The sequence below is a fragment of the Gracilinanus agilis genome, chromosome 1 (assembly GCF_016433145.1).
Source record: "Gracilinanus agilis isolate LMUSP501 chromosome 1, AgileGrace, whole genome shotgun sequence".
Lineage (NCBI taxonomy): Eukaryota > Metazoa > Chordata > Mammalia > Didelphimorphia > Didelphidae > Gracilinanus > Gracilinanus agilis.
The window spans coordinates 758,344,968-758,371,539 of NC_058130.1; the positions used below are offsets into that span (position 1 = coordinate 758,344,968).

General features: G+C 48.6%; 1 protein-coding gene across 1 annotated transcript in view; it reads right to left on the bottom strand.

Moving 5' to 3' along the window:
- Positions 1–3,378: 3,378 nt before the first annotated feature.
- RASAL1 (RAS protein activator like 1) overlaps positions 3,379–26,572 on the bottom strand; it is a 45,509-nt gene continuing 22,315 nt past the window's right edge. The window contains exons 11-21 of the mRNA XM_044685435.1: positions 22,298–22,362; positions 21,670–21,782; positions 16,551–16,743; positions 12,295–12,432; positions 11,629–11,773; positions 10,257–10,429; positions 7,158–7,295; positions 6,236–6,371; positions 5,974–6,094; positions 4,490–4,566; positions 3,379–3,592 (exon numbers count right to left, since the gene is read on the bottom strand). Coding sequence (XP_044541370.1) covers positions 3,441–3,592; positions 4,490–4,566; positions 5,974–6,094; positions 6,236–6,371; positions 7,158–7,295; positions 10,257–10,429; positions 11,629–11,773; positions 12,295–12,432; positions 16,551–16,743; positions 21,670–21,782; positions 22,298–22,362 — 1,451 coding nt within the window. The 3' untranslated portion in view covers positions 3,379–3,440. The remainder of the gene's footprint in view (positions 3,593–4,489; positions 4,567–5,973; positions 6,095–6,235; positions 6,372–7,157; positions 7,296–10,256; positions 10,430–11,628; positions 11,774–12,294; positions 12,433–16,550; positions 16,744–21,669; positions 21,783–22,297; positions 22,363–26,572) is intronic.

The window sequence follows — 26,572 nt, forward strand, 5'->3', positions numbered from 1 at the left end:
TTCGAACTGCCCCTGTTGCAAGTTGCCCAATGGGAGGCGACACTTGTGGCCACCCAGGCGGTACTGTCCCGAACCAAACCCTTCCCGTCCCCGCTGGGAAGCCTCACCCTGGAGCCAGTCACTGGCTGAGGAGCGGAGGCTTAGATGAGCGCCCTTAAGAGGAGAGTGGGTGACAAAGAGTTAATTTTTTTTTTTTTTTTTGCTGTGCGGGGCGGGGGGTGGGGGGGCGGGGAGTGGAACCCAAAGATCTGACAGCTCCCAGCCAACCAGGCACCTGTTGCCTAGGCAACTCACCAGCTCTGCCTCTTTTGATTGGCTGCCATTGTGGAAGTCGGCCAGGAGTTCAAGGGATGTCAACAATTGCTCTTTCAAAAAACCACCAGTCCCACTGTGGGTGGAGAAATAAATCGCCTTTCTCCTCCCCATGTTGTCCTCCCGTTGGTAAAGGCTGGAGAATGGGTATGAGGGGAAGGTCCGTCCCCCTCGCGCGCCCTCTAGAAAAGGGCTTATCCAGATTTGGGTGAGGAGGGCGGGCTAGATGCGGCCGCCCCCGGGGGGGGGGGGGGGGGGGGGAGGGGGTGGGGGAAAGTGCAGTTCTGAGCCTGACCACAAGGTGGCGCAGTGACCGGCTCCAGACTCAGAAAGCTACTAGCCTCGGGGGCTCACTAAGACCTCTGGGAAATCCTGGAGAGCCAACCAATCACCTTAGACGAACCCGCACCCTCCCCCGAGTCCCAGAGAAAGGTGGCGCGATCCGTGATCTCTTTTCTTAGGCTCCCCTCGCATCACATGCGCACAGCACCAAGTTTCCGTCCATTCACTTTAGTTACGCAGCGCCTTCTATAGACGTACAGGAGCTCGGACTACTGGGCCCCATCGGGGATCCCCGGTTCTTCAGGAGCCCCCGGCGAGCCTGGAGCCTGACGTTGTTCCTGACGTCGTACACACACTAAGTGCTTAATAAATGTTGATGCCCCGCGCCAGGGATCCCTACTGGGGCTGTGCTCCCTGGTGCACCGAGGGAGAACGGGGGTTGGCCCCTCCCTTCACTCATCCCTCCAGGGGCCCCTTTCCTGCCCCCTACGTAAGCTCCCCAACTACGGCAGGCATATTTAGGGACACATGCCAGTCACGTCACCCTTCAAGCTTCCGCCGGGGGGCTCCATTAGCTGGAAGCCTTCCATCCGAGCTCCCACGCAGCCCCTCGCTGGGCGCTTTGCCCTCCCCGTTCCATAGCCTGCTTTATCTGGACAAGGCTCTGGGACCTCCAAGAGTAGCGTTGAGCTCCCCCTGCCGGCCAAAGCTAAAACTGCAGCTTATCCCGGTGGCTCTCAAGTTGGGTGAAGGGAGCTGCCCCCTGAGAGCCCACCTTCCTAGGCTCTGCCCCACCCCAAATAAAGCTAGATACGCTCTTTTCATTCTCAAGCCCAGCTCCGGAGGAGGAACAGGGGACCCTGGGTCACCGACATCCTTGATTAAAGCATCCCCCAGCCTCGGGTCGGGTCCCATCAGGTCCGGGACTCTCCAGCGTTCTCCAAGTCCAGTCTCCAGGCTCTCTGCTTTGACCCAGCATGGTGGAGGGGCGAGACAGTGGATTTGGAGTCATGGGCCCTGGATTCAAATTCTCCTTTACTACCTATGTGACCTCAAACTTGTTCCTTCTATAAAATAAGGGGATTGGACTAGATCATCTCTAATGCCTTCTCCCACTTCTGAATTCTAGAATCTTCTGGGAGGCAGCATCCAATGGGTAGATTGAGCCACCTCCCCCTTGTCTCTAACCCCAATCCTGGACATTGCAACCCATGCAGGCCAACAGGGCGTAGAGGAGCCCCTGACTGAGAGAGAATGGAATAAAGAAGGCCCCCTGGGTCCCAGAGCCTCTACGGATGAGCAGTTTCCCCCCACCAACACCAAAGGCTCACACGGCTAGCAGCCCAGAACGGAGAAGGTTCATGCAAAGCCCGTATTGTATTGGCCACAGAGGTCCAAAGGCAGGCACCATGATGGCTGAGAGGAAACAAAGGACTAGAAGCCATGCCCATATAAGGACTGATAGGAAGAACTGGGGATGTTTAGTCCAGAGAAGAGACAACAAAAAGGGAATGTGATCGTCATCTTTAAACATTTAAAGGACCAAGAAGGAGTAGATGTGTCCTTCTAGGCCTCAGAGGGGAGAACTCGGAGCAGAAAGCCATAATGTACACTTGCAACGTGGCCTTTTGAGACTTAGTGTCAGGAAAGGCTTGCTAACAATGAGAGCAGTCCAAAATGGAATGGGTTGCCTCAGGAGGTAGTGAGTTCCCCATCCCTGAAAGTCTCCAAGAGAAGGCTCGATGTCTTATTGGCCGAGATGTTGTGGAGTATCAGAATCTTGTAAGAGGATGGGTTAGCAGAGACAGCCTCTGAAAGTTTCTTCCCAATCTGGGATTTGATGCTCAGACAGAGACTGAGGAACAAAGATTAAAAAACAAACGCAGGAGGGGGTCATTAAGTGCTCTCATCTGGGGCTGAGGGTCCATCCTGGGCCACTATTGGGGGGGGGACTAAAAAGAATCCACATCTCATGGCCTTGGACCACCACAGCAGATGGGAGTTAGACTGGATCAGTCAACTTCGAGGATGACTGTTGATGGCTTATTGAGGAAATGGGTTCATTCCCCATCTGGAAGGGTTGGGAAACCCTTCCAGGGGAAAAAAAGGGTTCTGTTCCCCCCTGCTGCCACACCCTGCAAGGGGAGGTCAGCAGTCACAAGGGAGAGTGGGAATGAATCCACGCTAGCCCATCTCCACATCCTCTCGAGATGTCTACACCGCTGGCTCTGGAGTCAGGACTTCTATTCAAACCCTGGCTCTTTCGGCTCATGGCTAAGTCACCCTGCCTTCCCCAGCTCAGTTTCCTCATCTATAAAACTAGATCTTAGAACTTTGATCTATGAACCCCAGAGGGAACTCGGTCTTCTCTGCTTCTCTAGCTGGAGCGTGGCTCCCTGCTCTATGCCAGCCTGATCCCCATCAGCAGGGACACGGGGCCCTTCGCTCAGAGTATGGCTATGGCTAGAGGGAGAGGTCTCAGCACCACACCCTGGAGGGACCCAGAGAAGTACCCTGAGGGGTGAGGCCGGGATGGGCTGGGAGCTTTCTGAGAAAGAGTCCGGCCTCCTCCACCAATGGCTCCTGATGGCAACCAGAGAGCTGGAAGGATCATCTCAGGTCAGTGAGTCTCCAGGCCACTGGTGAGCACCTCTTGGGAGCCAAGGGATGAGGGAGGCTGGGCAAAATGAGGCCGGAGGCAGCCCTGAAGAGAGCCAGGGCCAGGCCATCTTTCTTCTGGGCTCCTGCCCTTCACTATTCACTCGACTTTAGCTCCTTCTTCCCCAACAAAAAGTGTCCCAGGACTCTGGGTTGAAGGCGATGGCCCAGACTGAAGGATGGAGACCTCAGGGATGAAGGGAACCTCCCCCTGCTTGCTCCTTCTCTTGCTCCTCCAAGGCCTTGTGGGCCTTTTCCAGGTCTTCGATCACAGCCAGGAGATGGGCAGCTGCTGCAGCCGTGTGTGCTCTTTGAGGCTCAGAAACAGCAGACTTCTCTCCTGATGGAAGGGAGGAGAGAATGGTCAGGAAACTGCCACCCTGATGGCTGAAACAAAGTCAAATATGTTATCAACGGCCTTGAATTCAAATTCTGTCTCTAATACTTGCTCCCCAATACCTTAGTCAAGGTATCATTTTACTCAGAATCACTGGGCCTCAGTTTCCTATTCTGTAAAATACAGGGGTTGGGTGTGAGCTCAAAGCTCCAAGCCCTTTGAACTCTCCATCCAAACCAGTGAGCGGACCAGGGCTGCAGAGTCCCAAAGAACAGATAAAACAGTTCCCTGAGCTGGGGAACATAGTAGAAGGTCTGCTTTTGGGCAGGTGTACCTGCTAGGCTCTGCTAACGCTATGGCCACTCTGTACTCCTAGAGCACACAGAGATGTGGGAAGGTGGGATGGGGTTGGACTCGGACCACAGGTGAGTGAGAGGGGAGCTTACAGCCTCAATAGAGAGCCCCCCAGGTCCATGGTTCTGGGTGCCAAAGGCCGCTTTGGAGCTGCTTGGTGGCTTAGAGGATAATTGGAACCACTGCTTTTTGTGCCTGGGGCAAACACCACCAGTAGGGGCTCACCTAGAATGCAGCCACTATATGGAAAAGGAGTGCACTATGCATGCATCAGCGCTGCCACTGAGGATGGAGCAACATGGGACAAATGAGGAGCTGGGGCCAAGGGGAAAGTGCACCCTCCCAGCTGGGGCGGGGGGTACTCTTTAAAATTTCTGCCCTGGATCCAAGTTCCAATGACCTCCCCTTAGGTAAGCAGGGCTCTTGTTAGAAGGGCACCAGGAAATGCACGGGAGACCCTGGGACTGGGGTGCAAGCAGGCACGAGTGACAAGAATGCCCCCAAGGGGAGAAGAGAGAGGGAGAAGGGTTCTCTGTGTGTTCTCACCTTCCTGGCCGCTCTGGCCTTGGGTCACTTTCTGTTCCAGTTTGATCCCCGCCTCAGAAAACTCAATATATTTCTTCCTGGGCAGAGAGAAAGAGAGAAAGACAGAGACAGACACAGAAAAAAAGGCAGAGACAGACAGAGATAAAGACAGAGACCAAGAGAGACAAAGAAAGAGCCAGAGCCAGAGAGACATGGACAGAAACTGAGACAGACAGAAAGAGAGAGACATACAGAGACAGAAACAGAAAGAGAGACACACAGAGGGAGAGAGAGACCTGGAGAGTCAGAGGACTGGCCTTGGGTTCCAGTTCTGCCCATTAAGTCAATGTCCTTCCTCAAGACCTGTTTCCTCATCTGTGAAATCGGGGGACGTTATGATGTCTAACGTCCATTCCAACTCAGCAGAATCAGGGGAGTGCAAAGAATTTAGAGCTGAAAAAAGATGTCCAAGGCGGGATGGTCCAACCAAGCCCACCATTTTGGGGCAATGTTTGTTCTAAGGTCCCTCCCAGTTCTGACATTCAAAGAGAGAGTGTGATATAGTGGAAATAGTGGAGACCTCAGAGTTGGGAGGACCAGAGTTCACAACCAAGGCACTTCACTGCTCTGAGCCTCAGTTTTTTTGTCTTTAAAATGGACAAAAACATCTTCAGTACCTCACAGGATTGTGGTGAGGATAAGTGAAATAATATAAGTCGAGTTCTCTATGAACATATCTAATATGTTTATATGTATGGCACATAGTAAATGCTATAGAAATGTTGGCTATTATATAGTATATTCTTTTTTTTTAAAACCCTTACCTTCCATCTTGGAGTCAATACTGTGTATTGGCTCCAACGCAGAAGAGTGGTGAGGATAAGCAATGGGGGTCAAGTGACTTGCCCAGGGTCACACAGCTAAAAAGTGTCTAAGGCCAGATTTGAACCCAGGACCTCCTGTCTCTAGGCCTGGCTCTCAATCCACTGAGCTACCCAGCTGCCCCCTATATAGTATATTCTTAAAGATCTGCTGTTATCATTATTATTTACATTTAAAATCTGCTCCTCTCTCTGATAGTCTTGTGGAAGTGGACAGAATGCAGAATTGGTCTTCTAGAGCAGTAATTCCCAAAGTGGGCGCCACCGCCCCCTGGTGGGTGCTGCAGCGATGCAGGGAGGTGGTGATGGCCACAGGTGCATTTATCTTTCCTATTAATTGCTATTAAATTTTTTTAAATTAATTTCCAGGGGGCTAAGTAATATTTTTTCTGGAAAGGGGGCGGTAGGCCAAAAAAGTTTGAGAACCACTAAGCTAGAGGATCTGAATTCAAATCCTGGCTATGCTAATTACTACCTAGCTAACCCCGAGCAAGTCGTTTATCCTCTCTTGGACTCAGTTTCCTTATCTGTCAAATGAGACAAATCGAGTCCTTTCTAGTTCTCAGCCCAGAAGGGGGATCCTCTGGCGGTCACAGTTGGGATGGCACCTCCATGCGTACCCACCTGAGCCCGTCTCTCCCCAGAAGCAGCTGCCGATACACCATCTGGGCCTCTGCATCAGGGTCCAGGGGGTCACTCCAGTCTCCCAGGGTCACGGCCGAGTGCGTGCGGCTGCAGCCCTGGACTAACAGAGAAGGGGAGCGGGGTGCGGATGGGCAGGGGGGCTCCCCCATCTCCAATCCTCACGCCAAAGCCCACATCAGGTCCACGTCATCCCCAGGGGGCCCTCCCAACCCTGCCCTGGGGCTGGCCTGACAGAGTTCACCTGTGCGGTCCTGTTGGAGGCAGCAAGTCCAGCGGTTGCCTCGGAACGCCCCTGGGTGGCACGAAGGCAGCATGCCCTCATTGCAGATGCTGGCTTTGCGGATGGCCGACAACCACTGGTTCAGTTCGTTCACATTCTGATGGGGTGCAAACGTTCAGGGTTAGGCAGGGATCATCACAGGTATAGTAGGAGGCAGCCAGGTGACTCAATAGATGGTGTCTAGAGACAGGAGGTCCTGGGTTCAAATCTTCCCTACGACACTTTCTAGCTGTGTGGCCCTGGGTAAGTCACTTCACCCCCATTGCCCACCCTTACCACTCTTCTGCCTTGGAGCCAGTGCACTGTATGGATTCTAAGATAGAAAGTGAGGGTTTAAAAACAAAAAAGAAAGAAAAGGAATCAATACGAAATGTGTGACCCTGGGCAAGTCACTTCACCCCCATTGCCTAGCCCTTACCACTCTTCCGCCTTGGAACCAAAACCCAGTATGGATTCTAAGATGGAAGGTGAGGGTTTGTTGGTTTTTAAAGCCTTACCTTAGGTTTTAGTATCAATTCTAAGACAAAAAAGTGGTAAAGACTAGACAATAGGGGTGAGTGACTTGCCCAGGGTCACACATTTTGTATTGATTCCTTTTCTTTCTTTTTTGTCTGAGACCAGCTTTGAACCCAAACATTCTCTCCATGGTGTTAGCTGGCTGCCCCTAGTAGTGGTGGTGGTAGTAAGAACAATAATGATGATGGTAGAGTGGATAGAGATATGGCACTGGATCCAGAGGCCCCGAGTTCAAGTCCTGCCTCTCACGCATACGGTCTAGGTGACTCTGGGCAAGTTACTTAACCGTTCAGCACCCTGGACAGCTCTCGAGGAGTGGCAGTGGGGGGCGGAGGAGGGAGGGGGCGGGGAGCGGAAGCATTCGCACCTTGCACTGGATGTACAGAGTATCGAGCTGCCCCTCGCGGCTCCTGGTGACCACCTGCATCATGTGGGGCTGCTGGAAGGCGTTCTCGTCCACCCTCTCCACGGCACACACCCTGCACACTGGGATGGAGGTCCGCACCTGCCGGGGCCAGTCCCGCAGCCTGCTCAGCCCGGCCCAGCCCGGCCCCGGAATCGCCACCCCCCCCGCCCCGCCCCCTAGACTGCTAGGCCACCGGGGGTCCCCGGAGCGCCCCTGCTCCGGCCCCTTGGTGGGCGAAGGGTGAGGGAGCGCTGTCTGGGTATGCCTGAATGGGGGCGGCGGGCTGGTGGGAGCCATCTCCTGGACTGGCTTTAGCTCTCAGCACCAGGAAGACCCAAGGTCCAATCCCTTCCTGTGCGCCCCTACCACAGTCCTTTCACGTCTGCCTGCCTCAGTTTCCTCATCGATACAATGAAGATGGTTGAAAACCAGGTGGAAGCACAGTCCCAGAAGCCAAAAGAATTTGCTTGTTTGAGCAAGAGAAAACAGGTTGCGAGGAAGACGACGATACACAATAATAACAACGACGCCAAACGTCAGCATTGGCATAGAGAGCACTTCCGGTTATCCAAAGCACTTTACAAATCCCATATGATCCTCACGAAATAGGTGCCCTTATGAAGCCCATTTAGCAGATGAGGAAACTGAGGCTGAGAAGAACAAAATGATCTGCAGAATCACCCAGGAAGGAAGAAAGGAAGAAGACAAGCACTCAGTAAGCATCTACTCTGTGCCAGACACTGTGCCTCTGCAAATATGGCCTTATTTGGTCTCTGCCACCACTCTGGAAGATTGCTGTATTATCCCCATTTTGTAGATGAGAAACAGAGGCAGTCCATTGGCCTTAGAGACCAACCAGAATCCCCACTTCTTCATTTTACAGATAAGGAAACTGAGGCAGGCAGAAATGAAAGGACTCGTCCACAGTCCCACAGCTAATAGGTTGTCTGAGGCTGGATGTGAACTAACTCAGGTCTTCTTGACTCCGACTCCATGCACCAAACAACAATGGCACCCCCAACTCTGCCTGGCATCCCTTTACACTTTCATAGGTTTGGAAGAGGAAGAGCCACAGGATAAAGACGTGCAGGATGCTGTCAGATTCCCGGGTACCAAGGTTTCCTATTCTAATTCTGCCATTCCAGAACATCCGCTCTCACAGAGCTTCTCTGAGACTCCACCTGTGTGTCGTTCCATTCCCATCAGCAGAGATGCTCCAACATGGAGCCACTCGTGTCCCAGAAGGATGAGGGCATCTGGGCTGCCTTGTTGGGGGAAGGAAGGGCTCAGCTCCTGCCCTGGACACTTACAACCCGGGCAGCATTGAGGAAGCCATTTTGCCTCAGTTTCCTCCTCTGTTCAATTGAGGGGGGGTTCCATTGGCCTCGAAGCCCTTCCCCTACCCAGATCTGTGATGCCATGACCACACTACCTACTACTGGGATCCTCAATATCCTTTAGGGCTGCCCCTCCTTTCCCAGGGTACGGAACACCACTGGCTACACAAGGTCCTTCCTTACTACCTTAGCTGCCAGTGCCTAAAATACTTCCACCATTACCACCATCACTACTTCTACTACTACTACTACTACTACTACTACTACTACTACTACTACTACTACTACTACTACTACTACTACTACTACTACTACACTACTACTACTATTACTGCTACTACTACTATCATTTACTATTACTGCTACTATTACTATCACTACTACTAGTACTACTATTACTACCACCACTTCTAATAATACTACTACTACCACCACTACCAATAAAACTATTATAACTACTTCTATTACTGCTATCACTACTACTAACCCTTATCTTCCATCTTGGGCTCAATACTAAGTATTGGTTCCAAGGCAGAAGAGCAGTAAAGACCATGTAATTAGGGTTCAGTGACTTGCCCAAGGTCACCCAGCTAGAAAGTATCTGAGGCCATATTTGAACCGAGGACCTCCTGGCTCTCTATCCACTGAGCCACCTACCTACCCCACTACTACTACTATTACTACTACCACCACCACCACTACTCCTATTGATGCAACCATGTTATTACTAGGATTATTATTACTGTTGATACCACCACTATTACTACTACTACTACTACTACTACTACTACTACTACCACCAACACCAACACCAACACCACCACTACTACTACCAATTCTACCCCTACTCTTTCTACTACTATTATTGCTACTACTGTTGCTATTACTTCTACTACCATTATATCAACTGTTATTAATTATTATAACTACTTCTACCACCACTATTACTACTACTACTACCACTACTACTGCTACTAATACCACTACTACTACTACTACTACTACTACTACTACTGCCACTACTACTACTACTACTACTACTACTACTACTACTACCACTACTACTGCTACTAATACCACTACTACTACTACTACTACTACTACTACTACTACTGCCACTACTACTACTACTACTACTACTACTACTACTACTGCCACTACCACTACTACTACTATTACTATTATCACTTCTACTACTACTATTATTGCTACTACTACTACTACTTATAATAATAATAATAATAATAATAATAACAATAATATCTAGCATTTCTATTATGCTTTACAAATATCCCTACAACAACCCTGGGAGGAAGAGTCTTTATTATCCCCACTTTATAGTTGAGGAAACTGAGGCTAAGAATAATCCAAATCATTGTCTATTGGTTTCTGAGTATAGTATGTGTGCTCTCCTTAGTCATCTCCTTATGCTCGTGGGAATGCTAGAGCAGCTTCTGGGGCTCAGCAGCCAGAACAGGGGCCCCAGGGAGCAAAGGCAAGAGAAGAGAAAAGAGTATTGAAGCTCCCCTTCCCCGTCTCCCTCCTCCACCTCTCTGTCTGTCTCCCTCTCCCTCTCTCTGTCTCTGTCTATCTCTGTCTGTCTCTCTCTCCCCCTCTCTGGGCTACTCCCTCAATCCCCCCCCCTTTCCTCCCCCTCTCCTCCCTCCACTCCCTTCCTCTGTCCCCCTCCCTCCTCAAGGCAAGCGTCCCGGAGCAGCCTTACCTGCCACTCGGGAGCCTTGGAATAGGAGAGGTTCTCACTGCTAAGGCAAAAGTACCTCTTCTTGAAGGCAAAGCGGGGGACGAGGGCCCCGGCCTCAGCCTTCCGCACATGCAGGTAGCCTTCCTTGATGACCACCGACGGGGAAAACAGGAGCCTTGGCTGGGCCTCCAGGGCTGGGGGGTTCAGGGAAGGTCAGGAGGGGCATCGAGGCCACAGCCAGCCCCAGCCCTCTGGGCGCCCAGAAATCTGCTCCCTAATTCCCACGGGAGACCCCGATCCTTGCCTGGCTGTTCTCCTGAGCCACCAAGTGACTGAGTGAGAAATGAAGGCTGAATGTGCGAGGGAGAGCCCAAGGTGTCCACAGGCTCATTCACTCAGCTTAGACCAAGGCTCCTCCCTCTGTTTCTCCAAACACTAAAGACCTCAAGAAAAGTGGGCTGCCCAGGGGAGAGTGCCCTGCCATGGGCCTCAGAAGGCCAGGGATCTCCTCTCTAATCTGCCACTCACAGGCTGCACCACATGGGGGCAAGACCCTTCCCCATCTCGGCCCGAGCGTTCTCAACTGCAAAATGTAGCTAGTCTAAATGATTTCCAAGGCCCCTCCCAGCTGGACATTTCCTGTTTTAAGCCCCCTCCAGGCTCTGATATCCTCTGTTCTAAGGTTCCTCCTAGCCCTGATATTCCCTGTTCTAAGCCCCCCCTCCCAGCTTCCCTGTTCTAAGCCCCTCCCAGCTCTGACATTCCCTGTTCTAAGCTCCCTCCCAGCTCTGACATTCCCTGTTCTAAGCCACCTCCCAGTCCTGTCATTCCTTGTTCTCAGCCCCCTCCCAGCTCTGACATCCCCTGTTCTAAGGTCCCTCCAGCTCTGCCTTTCCCTGTTCTAAGGTCCCTCCAGCTCTGCCTTTCCCTGTTCTAAGGTCCCTCCAGCTCGGGTATCCCCTGTTCTAAGGTTCCTCCCAGCCCTGATATTCCCTGTTCTCAGCCCCTTCCCAGCCCTGCCATTCTCTGTATCTCTGATTCCTTTGGATCCACTCCCAAATGAGATGTCCTAAAGGTAACAAATAAATGAATCCGCATAGAGATAAAATTACTCAAAAGATGCCCCATGTAAGAATTCCCTCCATGATTGCCAATCTTAATTAGTGACTTGGTAACTAAGTCCAAGGCAGGATTCGCCTCCAGGCCTCACCCTCTATCCTCTCTCTATCATCCTCCCATCCTGCCATATGCTACAGAACTATTAAAGGAAGATGGGGGGGGGGCGGGGAGAGGGAGCAAGGGAGGAAGAGGAGGAGAGCTCAGACTCAAATTGGATCCTAGGCTAGAATGAGGCTGTGAGAAGGGCAATGGCCACAGACTCGCCAGAACTCACCACCTTCAGCCTCGACGTCCACCAGCTTGTCTAAGAAATCCTTCACCTTTGTGATGCTCTGGAGCAGGAAGGGATGGAGGGGCGTCATCCACTGCTCCTTGCCCCGGCCCAGCTGCTGGCCCAGATTGCCAATGCTCTGGACAGCCTGGGAAGAGGAGAACATGGAGCTGGCCTCCATAATTCTGAAGGCAGCTTCTCCTGGACCCAGGAGAGGGACCATGGCAGGGCTGCAGAATTGGGTTGGGGGGACACCACACACACTTCACATCTCTGATGGCCCAAAAGGAATTCTGGGCTCCTAACTCCCAGCCTATTGCTAAAGGAAGTAAGTAGGAAACGGGCCAGGGGACTCCAATGTTCTTCAGGATAAGACATGCCCTGGGGTGGAATGATCCCAGAGCCAAGTTAGGCTTCCATCCCTCCTCCCTTCGTCTGGTCCCCTCCTCCCAGATTTATCCCTCCCATCTCCCTCCAAACTTCACCAAGCTCTGGACCGTAAGAATGGTCCAACCGACTGAGTCACACTAAGGCTGAGTGAATGACTAATGAACACGGGATCTCTGCTGTCTCCCAGGGGCGTCTGGCACACTTGGTGTGTGGCGTCCCCAGCCTCATATGCTCTATCTCTTGTGGAGTGATCCCCAACACCACCGGCCCCACAGACACCTTGGCAAGTAGCAGCAGGGAGCGACTGGTCTGGGGATCGGCATGATGGTCCCGGAGGTCAAAGAGCTTTGGGGTAAGGATGGCCGGAGCAAAAAATCGGAGGAAGAGGAAACCACTGATGGCCACATACTTCACATCCTAGACATAAAGAGAATACCCAGTGTGAGGGAAGGCATTGGTGTTTACCCTTTCAGCTACAGAACTCAGAGACTTTTCCCTATTGTTCTCCCTGACCCTTTTCCCTCTTTTGCAAGATGGGTAAACTGAGGCAATGTAGTACAATGGAAAAGAACTAGATTTGCAGAGGGAGGATCTGGCTTCCATTTAAAACTCCTTTACTTTACCTTCCTTTGGGGGCAGCTGGGTGGCTCAATGGATTGAGAGGCAGGCCTAGAGATGGGAGATCCTGGGCTTAAATCAGGCCTCAGTCCCTTCCTAGCTGTGTGACCCTGGACAAGTCACTAAACTCCCATTGCCTAGTCCTTACCACTCTTCTGTCTTTGAACCAATACATAGTATTGATTCTAAGATGGAAGGTAAGGGGTTAAAAAAATAACTTCATTACTACCTGCATAATGGTGGGAAAGTCACTTTATGAGAACTCCCAGTCTAGGAACTCCCTTTACTCTCACAAAACTTAACCAGTAACTTGGTAGGGAAGTCTTAGGGAACCGTCTCAGGTTTCAGAGAAACTTGGGAAGATCTGAACAGAGGGATGCATAAAAAAATAAGCAGAACCAAGAGGACAATTTACACAGTGGCCACAGTGGGTTCAGGAAAACAGAAAAATATACAGATCAGGAAACTGAGGCCAACAGTTAAGTAACAGGTTAAGTGACCTGTCCAGGAGTCACACGACCAGTAAGTGTTTGAGGCCAGATTTGAACTCATTAAGATGAGTCTTCCTGACTCCAGGTCCAGTACTCTGTCCCCTGTGGCACCATATTGCATCAAAAAAGTGGAGGGCTCTAGGGGAAGAATGAGACACACTTTTTCAGACATGGCTAATAAATGGATTCAATTTGCTTGGCAATACTCTTCTTTGCAATAAGGAAGGGTTCTATTGCATTGGGGGTCATTGGGAAGTCCAAGGGATTTGGCAGAAAGAAAAAAAAAGGAGCATCAATAGAATACAATTTCCTTGAGGGCAGACTGGTTTCATTTTTCTCTGTCTCCCCTGTACTGGCACACAGTAGGTACTCAATAAATGCTTGCTAGCTTGCTTGATAAAACATTTTCCCCAAAAGTCAGTACCCTTCCCTGGGCCTCAGTTTCCTCATCTGTAAAATTAGGAAGTTGAATGAGATCTTTCTAAAGCTCTCAATCCTATGATCCTACAATTCCATGATCAATACTTCTGAAGGTGATCTGGACTCTAGGATGGATCATCAGAAATCCAGAGCTCTCCCAAGCTGCCTGCCCCCAGCCTGCCCACTGTGGCTCTCTGGCTAAGCAGGGGAGAAGCCCCAACCAAGCCCCACTAACTCCATTAACATCCCATCCAGGATGCAGCTGGCATCTAGAGTCAGATTTCTCAGCAGCCTGAAATGCCAACTTCCCACTTCCCTGCCCACCCTACCCCACCCCTTATCCTGGTTATATTTAGCCTTTGAGAAGAGTTCTCAGCCTTGTGTTTGTGTGTCTCTGTATGTGCTGGTGGGTACACAGGAGGTGCTGTTTGGGTTTTTTTTTAGGGTTCGTATTTAATTAGGATAGAAAAAATGGGTAGAAGCCACAGTGAAGGTTTCAGATGGATGCAAGGAACAATTTCCTAACAATTGGAGCCCACCCAAATGGAGAATGGGCTGCCTCAGGAGGAGAGGTCTACACCCAGAGGCTGGAAGGCCACTCTATAGCTGGGGATGTTTACAGGGGCAATTTGGGTTTATGGGTGGGTTAGCTTTGTTGGTCCCTAATTCTTGAAGTTCTAGAGTTGTATGCTAGGCAAGAATTATATCTCTGGGGGACAGCTGGGTGGCTCAGGGGATTGAGAAACATGCCCAGCGGTGGGAAGTCTTGATTCAAATCTGACCTCAGACACTTCCTAGCTGTGTGACCCTGGGCAAGTCACTTAACCCCCATTGCCTAGCCCTTACTGTTCCTCTGCCTTGGAACTAATATACAGTATTAATTCTAAGAAGAAAGGCAAGGGTTTAAAAAAAGAATCATATCTCTATCCTTTGCTTGAGCCAGTTCCTCTGGGAGCATCATGTCCTCCACAGCCTCATCTGGAAACTTGTCCTTCCAGAATGACTTAAGAGTATCTCTGTCCCAGCTCCACATCCTGGATCTCTGGAAACCTCCTTCAGGGAGACACTGGGGGGATGCCAGAAGAGAGAGACCTTCCCACCTCAGCCTACTTCCCCAGGCATCTCTGGGCTGCTCTTAGTGAGATCCCTGCTCCCCAATGTTTCCTCAATGCCTCCCACTCACCTCCATTGTTCTAGACTAATTTTAGCTTCTGCCAGTGTCTCATTGACTGCTCCCCTGGGGAGGGTTGGGGGAAGGGAAGGCAGAGTCAGAATTGGAGTCCTAAGGAGAAGAGGGCTTGATGGGAGGTTCATACCAGCCTGTTCTGCTGGGTTCAAATGCCACCTCTGAAATTTATAACTAGGGTGACCTTAGGCAAATCACTTAATCTCCCTTGCCTCAATTTCCCCATATGTAAAATGAGCATGTTGGGATAAGAGCTCTGAGATCCCCACCTTCCCAAGTTCTGCATGGCCACAGGAATGGAACCCACAGGGGATCCCCCAAGAATTTCTCAGTCTCTAACAAAAAGCCTTCTCCTACTCCTCTTCAGCTTCCTTTCTGAGCTCTCCAAGGTACCTTGTCACTACAAAGGCCTTACGTGACTTCCCGCAAAGCTAATCAGATATCATACCCCAATTGGCTTCATAAGGGAAAGCATCATGATAGCCCCTCCATATAATCCTGACAATAGAAAACCTCTCAGTCTCAATTTCCTCATCTGTAAAATGGGGAGAATAATAGCATCCACCTCCCAAATAGCCCATGTAAAGCAGTATAAATGCCAGCTATTGTTAATATTGGTATTTTAAGGTTTGCAAAACACCTTACCTATCTCATTTAAACCTCATTATCTTCATTTTACAGATGAGGAAATTGAGGCAGAGAGAAGCTAAGTAACCTGCCTAGCCTCTCATAGCTGAAAAGTGTCTGAAGCAGAATTCGAACTCTGGTCTTCAGACTCTTGAGTCAAATGCAATATTTATTGTGCCAACTACCTGCCTAAATTGTTCTATGAGTCCAGATAGTCATCTATCTCATTAGCTTTGAATCAAGGGATCCCAGTAAGTAGCCTGAGATTTGTGGGAATATTGTCTGACAACAGCATCCATTCTATGTTCTAGGGGTCTCCCTAGGGAGAGATGGGAGTTCCTGGGCAAGGGACCAAAAGCTCAGACAGCTCTAAGGGGTTAGACTGGGGAAGTTAGAAAACAGTCAATTGCTAAGCATTTCTTAAGCATCTATTGTGCCCGAGGTCCAGCTTCATCTCCTCAGTTGGAATTGTAAGAGATCAAGGGTTTTATCTGGTGTATCCTCTGCAGCTCCCAGCATGACCTTACCTGAGAACCCTGCCTCAGAAAGAGGGAAGAGAGACCAGGGTCCCTGACCCTACAAGGTATGGGGGAAGAGCTTCTCTATGTCTCAGTTTCTCCATCTTTACTATCAAGAGATGACATGGTGTGGAGAAAAGAGCAGAGGCTGAGAGACAAGAGAGCGGGGTTCTAGACCAGGCTCTGCTAGACAAGCAGAAATCATGGCTTCTCTGACCCTTAGTTTTCTCCTCACTAAAATAAGGGGTTAGAAGAAATCTCTAAGGTCCCTTCCAGCTTTGGCATTCCCTGTTCTAAGATTGCCCCCAGCCCTGGCATTCCCTGTTCTAAGGCTTTGTTGCAGCTCTGACATTCCCTGTTCTAAGGCTTTGGTTCCTCCCAGCTCTGACATTCCCTGTTCTAAGGCTTGGTTCCAGTGCTGGCAGCCTCTGTTCTAGGGCTATGTTCTGATACTGAAGTTCTAATTCTCTCTAGAACTCTATTTTCCCAAGTATAAAGTGGAGCTAGCTGAACCTGACTCAGGTACCCCATGGGCTTGGGTATGAATCAGCTGTGAAACAAAGTCCCTCGGTGCCCAGCATCCACATGAAGTGGCCTCCATCCCACGCCTGCCTCCTCTCCCCCGCTCCCAAGCCCGTTCTCTCCTTCCCTCTCTCTCCCCCCAGCTCTTCCCACCTCATGCTCAGTCCCAGGGAAACGCTCCTTCACCCTGTGGTGCAGCTGTCGGAAGGCCACTCTCATGGCCGGAGGGCACTTGTCCACTGAGCCCGTGATGGCCTCCAGGATTTCTCCCAGATAGCTTGTCAACAACCCCAGGCTGTTTTCCCGCACGTGCTCCTCCGACAGGGTGCCCTTGAAGGAGATTCTCCTAGAGGGAGAGAAGCCAAGCCAGGCAGAAGGGAGTGAGCTGCCCCTGCAGGCTCACCCGATCCCCCCCACAGCTTGCCTGGGGTCTGCTGCCCTGGGCAACGAGGCTTAGCCGAATTCCAACCAATTCCACAAAGTCTCATACCGGGCATCCAGGGGAATAGAGAGGCAAACAGGAGGAAGGGCGTGGCATAAAGAGTTCAGAAGATTGGGGTTCAACTAGTGGCAAATCCTTTACTTCTGGCCTCAGTTTCCTCCTCAGAAAATGAGGAGGCTGGATTCATCTCTCAGATCTTTTTCAGTTCTAAACCTGAATGTAATCAGACATAGACTGATCTAAAAGGAGCTGATGGTCTAGTTGAGAAAACTGACATTAACTCACTGTGTGATCTCAGGCAAGACACTCCCCACTTCCCCTGAGCCTCAGTTTCCCCATCTGTCCTCATTAATCCCCATGACAGGATTGAGCCTCTGGCTCTGACATCATGTTCTAAACTCCCTCCCAATTCTGTTCTAAGGCTTCTCCAGGCTCTGACATTCATGTTCCAAGACCCCTTCCAGCTCTGACAGCCTGTGTTCTAAGTTCCTTTCCAGCCCTGACATTTAAGATTCTCAGCCCTCCTCCAGCTCTATGTCTATGAGCCTTTGATCATATATAGTCATATCTCCAAGGAACTTTTAATCTAGGAGGGAAGACTCTGACATTAACTCACTGTGTGATCTCAGACAAGACACTTCCCCTTCCCCTGAGCCTCAGTTTCCCCATCTGTCCTCATTAATCCTCATGACAGGATTGAGCCTCTGGCTCTGACATCATATTCTAAACTCCCTCCCAATTCTGTTCTAAGGCTTCTCCAGGCTCTGACATTCATGGTCCAAGACTCCTTCCAGCTCTGACGGTCTACGTTCTAAGTTCCTTTCCAACCCTGACATTTCAGATTCTCCTCCTCCTCCTCCAGCTCTATGTCAACGGGCCTCTCATCATATAGTCTTACCCTCAAGAAGTAGGGAAGGTTCTGCCATTAACTTATTGGTATGATCTCAGCCAAGCCACTTTCCCCCTCTTTGGGCCTCAGTTTCTTTAGCTGTCGAATGAGCAAATTGGAGCAGATTCTCTCTCCCCTGGCTCTAACATCCTCTGCCCCAAGGTTGCTTCCAGCTCCACCATCTTAGTTTTGGAGGGCCCTTCCTTCCAAAACTGGCAGGCTAAAATTATGGAGAATAGGAGGGGGTTGATGGCAGATCTCCTCCCAGCCCAGCCTCCTTTCCTTTCCTCGAGGCTCATCTCTATGCTATGCCTGCTGGCTTACTGGGATTTGGCTGCCCTCTCCAGTGACCTGGGCAGAGCCTGGGGCAGCTTGGAAGGAGCCAGTAGAAGGACTGACTTGGTATAATCTCTAGTGGGCCAGGTGGCTTCATGGGGAGACACCCTGCAGGTAGAGATAACTCTAACATGCACCAAAAATGTTTCCAAAGCTTGTCTTTAGTCTGATAGATATTGGCTGGAGGTGTGGACAACAGTGTAAGCAGCCCCGCCCCACTGCTTTAGTATCAGATAAGAAAACATGTCCCTCAGAGGGAATGGTAACATTGCTTACACATAGGAGGGAGGGCACACTTTGGGGCTGAGCATCTCCTAGGGGTTCCTATACCCCCTTAGAGCATAAAAAATAAAGCTACATTAAGAGCCAATTACAGATGGCAGCTGAGTGGCTCAGTGGATAGGGAGCCAGGTCTAGAGACAGGAGGTCTTAGGTTCAAATCTGGCCTCAGACACTTCCTAGCTGGGTGACCCTGAGCAAGTCACTTAACTCCCATTGCCTAGCCCTTACCACTCTTCTGCCTTAGAAGCAATACACAGTATGGATTCTAAGATGGAAAGTGAGGGTTTTAAGAAACAAACAAACAAACAAGAGTCCATCATACCTGTATTTGAACAGCTTAACTAAGGAAGGCAGTGAGAACACATCCCCCATGTAAAATAAATTCAGGGGACTATATCTGACCTAAAGTCTGTCCACTAGGTCCTCTCCCTATCAAAACTACCATGGAATAAATTACCCGTTAGTCACAAATGGGTCAGAAATCGTCTCAGGGGCATCCTCTCTGAGAGGTGCTTGTAAAAATGGATGTTACCTCTCCCATTAGCCCATAAATGGGGGTTAGTTTAACAAATTGGCTGGACCTGTTTCCCAGGCCCTAGAAGGAGCTGTCCCAGTCCCTGGAGGCCTCTCAGCCAATGGGAGGAAAGACCCCACCTCCTCAGCATCCCCTGAGATCGGTTACTTAGCAACCTGCTCTGACGCCTCTGGGGGAATTCAGTACATAGTTCAAGAGAATAAGAGAAAAGGAGATCTTGACCTTGTTGTGGTGGGAGAGGAATCCCTTCTAGAAGCTTGAAGTGTGGCTTCCAAGGAGACCAGGTGGAGAAAGCCTCCTCTCTTGGGATTCCCAGCCTTTTTGGTCAATCCTCAGCTAACATCTCTCTTTGAACTACTGTCTCATACATCAACTGCCCACCCCTGGATTCTGGCCCGGAGTATTTTTAATAGGTCCTGACACCATTTGCCAGACCCTTCTGCTTTCACCACCTTCATTAGCACCATTTGGAAGGTGAACACATATACACAAGACATACCCCTTGTCCACAACAAGGCTACTTTCAGGAAACATTACCTGAGCATCACGGGTTAAGGGAAAGAGCACTTAGAAGCCCAGTTCAAATCCCATGTCTGACATTTACCTGTGGGGAAATCACTTAATCTGCCTCAATGGCCTCTGAGGTTCTTTCCTAGCTTTAGATCCAGGATCCTTCTGCTGTCTGATTACTGCTATCTTCACTACATCTCTCTTCTAAGTTTCCTTCTCCCCCCTCCTGCTGCCACCTCCTAATTCAAGCCTTCATTACCTCTTACCTAGATACTACAATAACCTCAATGGTATCCTTGTCTCATCCCTCCTAAACTTCCTAAAGTACAAGTCTAATCTCCTCCTCCTCTTTCTCCTCCTCCTCCTCTTCCTCTTCCTCCTCCTCCTTCTTCTCTTCCTCCTCTTCCTCCTCCTTCTTCTCTTCCTTCTCTTCCTCCTCCTCTTTCATCTTTTTCTTCTTCATCTTCTTCTCCTCCTCCTCCTCCTCCTCTTCCTTCTCTTACCTTTTCCTTTTGTCTTAGCATCAATTCTAAGACAGAAGAGTGATAAAGACTAGGCATTTGGGGTTAAGTGACTTGCCCAGGGTCACAAAATCAGAAAGTATGAGACCAGATTTGAACCCAGGTCTTCCCATCTCCAAACCTGGCACTCTATCCACTGTGCCACCTAGCTGCCCCCACCCTTCTTCTCAATGAGCTCCAGTGATTCCTTATTTTCTCTGAGATCAAATATAAAATCCTTTGTTTGGTTCTGAAGCTCTTCATAGCCTGCCTCTTCCTACCTTTCCAGTTTTCTTACACCTTCCTCCCTCTACATTCTCTTCTATCATTTCTACGGTCTTGGACTATCTACCCTCAAAACTTCTGATGCTCTCCTGTCCTCTCTTCTGCCTTTTAGTTCTGCTGACTTCCTTCAAGACTCAGTTCAAATCCCCCCTTTTGCAAGAGCTCTTTTCTGTTTCCCACCCACCTCTGACACTAGTGTATTCACCATGGAATGATCTGTATCCTATTTGTACTAATTGTATCTTGGGCGTAAGTCATTATCTGTGTTGTTTCCCCATCAGAACACAAGCTCCTTGAGAGAAGAAACTTTGGTTTTGCTCTTCCTTCTATCCTGGAGCATTAGCACAGTGCTTGGAACATTGACTGGCTTCCCATCATCCTTGTTCCCCACAACCTTTACCTCATTCCCTGTAGTTCCTCAAGGGCAATCCTCTACCTCAGGAGAGAAGCCCCCAAGCTCTCCACCCCCATCCCTGTGCTTTGGGCTCTCCAGAGTCAGTCCTCCCTGAGGATGTCCCTCCCCTTCTTCCATAGACTTCCTGGTGCCCTCTCCCCTCTCTTCTGGTGGCCCAGCATTCGCCCAAGAGCCTGTGCCCTGGCCCTCCACCAACCCCTTCCTGGCCTTTAGCTCCAGCTCAGGACAGCCAAGGGGGCTATTTGCTTTCCCTGGTCCCAAGCCCAATCCCCTTCCAGATAGCTTGAAGCAGCTCAGCTGTCTCTACCCCAACCCCTCAGTCCCATGAACTCCCCAAACTTAGGCACAGAGCCTTGGGCTGCTCTTTCCATCTAGGCGGTGATGAGTCCCACAGCTATAGTCCAGGGACAGACCCACCTGTTCCCCCCACCAACTGAGGCCCAAGAAGCCTTTTTACTTATATATGTTTTATACCTTATATTGTATACATAATATGACTCCTGTAATAATAAATTATAAACATAATTACTACATGTATAATGAGTAGGACTCTAGTTTGGGGGTCTGAAAGGGCTGGATTCTTAGGATCGTGCACTGGCTGGATCCTTCCTCATTTTACAGATGAAGCAACTGAGTCAAACAGAAGTTAAGTGACCAACCCAAGGTCATACAACTAGCATCTTAGAATAGATTTGAATCTAACCCTTCCTGACTCTAAGTGGGCATCTCTGAGCCTCAATTTGCTCACCTATAAAATGAGTGGGATGGAGTTCCCTCTAAGCTCAAAATCTATGGTTGTATGAGCCTGTGATAGCTGACAAGGCCCCAAACCACCCGAACCACCAGGACAAAGGATGGAAACTCAGGGTATGGAATGGGCTTCCCCATCAAAACCTGGCTCCAGAATTGGAGGAGTCCTAGCCGGGACCCATCTAGCTTAAAGCGGAGGAACTAGGCAGAACAGCCTAGACCCATGAATTCTGGGATGGAAGGGGGCAGATCTGTTTAATCATCCCTCTTTTTCCTCCTCCATGGGTATCTCTGACCCCAAAAGATCTGAGCCAAGACCCAAGCTCACCTGGTCCGGGTCAGCTCTATCTTACACGGATCCAACTCGATGTATTTCTTCTCCTCAAAGATGCGGTTGACACAAGGTTTGAGGACCTCATGGAGATAAGGTGTGCCCACCAACTGCAGAGAACAGGCAGGAGGAAGACAAGAAAAAAAGAGGGCACGAGCCAGAGAGAAAGATGCACCAGGCGATGGGATGGGGTCCAGGAGCAGAGACTAAAAGCTGACAGGCCATCGACCCCAACACCCTCATTTTACAGAGGAGAAAATTGATGTCGAGAGACGTCTCATGGCCATATATTTAGGGCTAGATGGGAACTCAGAGTCCCTTGCAGCCCAACTCCTTTATTTTACAATTGAGGAAACTGAGTCACAAAAAAGTTGCCCCAAGATCATAAAGTAGTAAGCATCAGTCATGGGATTTGAACCCAAGGTCTCTGTCCTTACAATAGACAGGTCTCTGGGAAGCAATGTGGGAGATAGAATGCCATGCTGTCCTATTGACTAAAACCAGACTTCCCTCCCCAAATCGAAAATATCCTCCCCAAATTAGCAAAGAAGAGCCATTGGTCTGATATCACAGGACTAGAATTGGGGGCTGGGGCAGAGGCCTCCTGCCCTGGGATAGCACTCACCTTCATGAACTGCTCCATGGACTTGGAGGCCAGAGAGTTAGAGCGAAAGAGGGTATTAGGATCCGCTGGAAGAGAAGGGACATGGCCCCTGGAGCAGGGGGTAGGGCTGTGCATGGAAATCTCTGGACGCCTCCCCTTGCCTTGGGGGTACCAGTCTGGGGCATCCCCACTATGGTGCTCTAGGCAGTCAATAGGATGGTTTTTGAAGATGAGAACTCTTGAGGATGGAAGCCCTGGGCCAGGTTACTTTTCTCATCCATAAAGCCTTTGGGAACAGACCAACAAAAAGGGAGGCATCCTGACAGAGTGGGAAAAGCACTGGATTTGGAGTCAGAGGACAAGTGCTCAATTGCCTGTGTGACTATGGCTAAGTCTGTTCCCTTCTCTGGACCTCAATTTCCTTATCTGTAAAATGGAGGGGAGGGGCTGGATGCTATTAAAGATCCCTTCTAGCTTTAAAAAAAAATGTTTATCTTTTTTTACATGCTTACCTTCTGTCTCAGTAACAATTCTAAGACAGAAGAGCAGGAAGGGCATTTTGGGTTTAAAGCCAGAATTGACTGGTCTGACCTCACAAGGTGCGTCGGGCTGGGCTGGCTGGCTGAGTCCCACGTGAGGCAAAAACATGCTTTTTCTTTTAGCAAAAGCATGGCGAGCATTGCTCAAAAGTGCTGAGCAAGATGGCCAAAAGGCAGGCGTGGCTCTAAATGCTCTCGTTAGGCTATCTGGAAAATTGAGAGTTCAAATTTCGACCTTCTGGTTGCCATTAATGTTACGATTAAAAATGATAAAGACTGATAGTATAAGAGAAATTAATATTTTAATAGCCATGGCTTATTTGGTAAATATATATATATATATAAAACCATGCTTGACTATCTTTTAAATTTACCGCTGGAGCCCATCCTCTTTCTCTCGTACGCCAGCCAGCTAACCAGGAAACCCAAGAGGCCTTCTCTAGGCCCTCCTCCAAATTTAACTGCCCCATACGTGGGGACGCTTGATGTCCCCACGCCTTAAACCAGAAACCGGAAACCCATTGGAATCACGGGAAATGTAGTCTCACAGTCCCCACGTGTCCATAGGAAATTTATAACATACTTTTAAATGGCACCTCCCCAATTCCAAACATACAGTATGTATACATGTACATGTATGTGTAAAACTAATAGCCATTCTCCAATAGATAAGTGGACAAAGTTATATGAACAAAATGTTCTCAGAGGAAGAATTACAGTATTCATGATCAAATGAAAGAATGCTCCAAATCAGTGATGGGCAAACTTTTTAAAGAGGGGGCCAACAGAAAGGAAATGCTCATCTATCAGTCTTTTTCTAAGGCAACTCTTTCGAAGTTTCATTGTGTTGTATCCTACTAATTGTATTTGTCAGATTAGGAATAATGTCTCGGGGCTGGATAGAACATTTCAGGGGGCCCCGCATCTGGCCCACAGGCCTAGTTTGCCCATCACTGTCCCAAATCATTAATAATAAAAGAATTGCAAATCAAAACAACTCTGTGGTTTCACTTCACATCCTGCAAATTGGCAAAAATGGCACCCCTTGAAATGGCGATCATCAATATTAGAGGGATTCAGGACACTACTACATTATTGGTGGAGCTGAGGAATGTACAACCATTTTGGAAAGCAATCACGGTAAAGTGATTAAAATGTCCATATTTTGAACCAGAGACTACACTACTGGGCTTATATCCCCAAGGAAGCCATCAATAAGAAAAAAGTCCTGGGAGCAGCTGGGTAGCTCAGTGGATTGAGAGCCAGGCCTAGAGATGGGAGGTTCTAGGTTCAAATCTGGCCTCAGACACTTCTCAGCTGTGTGACCCTGGGCAAGTCACTTGACCCCCATTGCCCACCCTTACCACTCTTCCACCTAGGAGCCAATACACAGAAGTTAAGGGTTTAAAAAAAATAAGAAAAAAAGTCCTCATATACTACAAAATATTTATAACAGCACTTTTTGTGATAGCAAAGAAGTGGAAATAAAATAGATGCACATCAGGTGAGGAATAGCTAAATGATTTGTGGTGTGTGAATGTAATGGAATATCACTGTGCTATAAGAAATGATGTATCTGATGAATACAGAGAAGCATAGAAGTATTTACATGAACTGATGCAACAAAGTAAGCAGAACCAAGGAAACAATATACATGGTGACTACAACAATACAAATGGGAAGAATAATGATACTCTAACCAATCCAAAGCAAATATAACAAAATTATAAAGATTGAGTGGGATTAGGATGAAGAGACACAAGAAGGCATCCCCAACCTATCACCTTTATGGTATATGTGTGTGTGTGTGTGTGTGTGTGTGTGTGTGTGTGTGTGTGTGTATATATTTGTGGCTATTCCCCCATGACTGCAATACTGTTTCTTTCCTTATTTCTTCCTCTTGGAATCATTAGATTACAAGGATGCTCACAGGTGTTACACACTAAACATATTTTCAGACTTTTTCAATGTATCACTCACTCTGTTATGATGATTTTTTCCTCTCTAAAACATACTATTCAATAGATGGGATGGCTCTTTCAGAGAGATGGGGGGGGGGTAGATACTTGGGATGCTATGATCATATCTGAAACAGAGGTCATCGCTAAAATCTTACTTTAAAAATAAAATAAACACATCTTTCCTTTCTTCCTTATAGTATTGCTCCTCAGTGCTCTATCCTGTTCCCTCTCATCTCTACATACTTCCTCTCTTGGTAAACTCATTAGTTCCCCCAGGTTCATTTAGCATCTCTATACAGATGACCCCCAAATCTATACACAATGTCCCAAAAGTCTTAGTGTATCTTTAAGCTATGAAGCTTAGCACAGTGCCTGGCATACAGTAGGAGCTTAATAAATGTTTACTGGCTATTTATTGATCGGCGACTATTAAGTCTTAAAGCTGCACTGAGGCTTTTGGGAAATCCTGGATATGCAATCAGAGTCTTTCTGCCGAATTCAGCTCTATTGCCTGCTGGACAGCTCTACTGTCCAAATATTAACTGATCAGATAATAATAAATTTTATGGGGCTTTGTAAGTTGAAACTTTAATTTGCATACTATGTCAGTTTTAATTAAATTTAAAATGAAGGATGTCCCACAAGCATCTCAAAGTCCATATGTGTCAAAGAGAACCTATCACTTCCCCTTCTCTTTCCTCCAGGCAATCCTGGTCCCTGCCCCTCCATCCCCAGTTTTGTTAAGGTAACTCCATCTTTTCAGACATCAGCTGACAACTTCAAGGTAACCCATGATGATTCTTCTCTTGACTTCCTTCCTCCTCTATATCCAAGCAGTTGCCAAGTCTTGATTCTATTCCACATCTTTCCCATTTCCTCATTCCTACCTCCCAGAATCCCTAACTTCCTTCTGGGGTTAGAATTTCTTTCCATTTTTGCTTTGTATTTACTTCTATGTGTAAATGTGGATAGAGTGCTTGGTCCTAGTTCAGATCCGGTCTCAGGCACGTATTTGCTGTGTGGTCTCCATAGCAAGTAATTGTCCAAGGTTGGATTTGAACTCAGGTTTAAGCACTCTATCCATTTGTCTATCCACTTGGGTAAATCACTTAATCTCTGGCTGCCTCAGTTTATTCAACTGTAAAATGAAGGGATTGGATTCAATGGCCTCTCTTCTCATGCTAAATCTATGATCCTATGTGTTCCACCTCCCCTCACATAGAATATAAATTCCTTGAGGTCAGGGACTGCTTCACTTTTGTCTTTGTATCTCCAGTGCCTAGCCCGGTGCCAACCATCCTTTGTTCTTTTCATCTGGATCTGTGATCTCCTTGGTGAACCCCCAAAGGAAAGAACCCCCTCTTAGACCTTCTCTGCAATTTGTAATCGCAGAGAGCTGCCTAGAGCACTGAAGAGGGAGTTACTTGTCCAGAGTCGTACAATAGATATTGGATGTTGGACTCAGACTCAACTCTGCCAGCTCTCTGGTCACTAGGACAGGATGCTTAGCATCTAACAGTTGTTTGAAAAATATTGTGGAATTAGGAGCAGGTAAGTGGCTTAGTGGATTGAGAGCCAGGCCCAGAAATGGGTTCAAACGTGGCCTCAGACACCTCCTAGCTGTATGACCCTGAGCAAGTCACTTAACCTCCATTGCCTAACCCTTATTGTTCTTCTGCCTTGGAACCAATACTTAGTATCTAAGCCAGAAGGTAAGGGTTTAAAATATATATGTGTGTGTGTGTGTGTGTGTGTGTGTGTGTGTGTATATATATATATATATATATATATATATA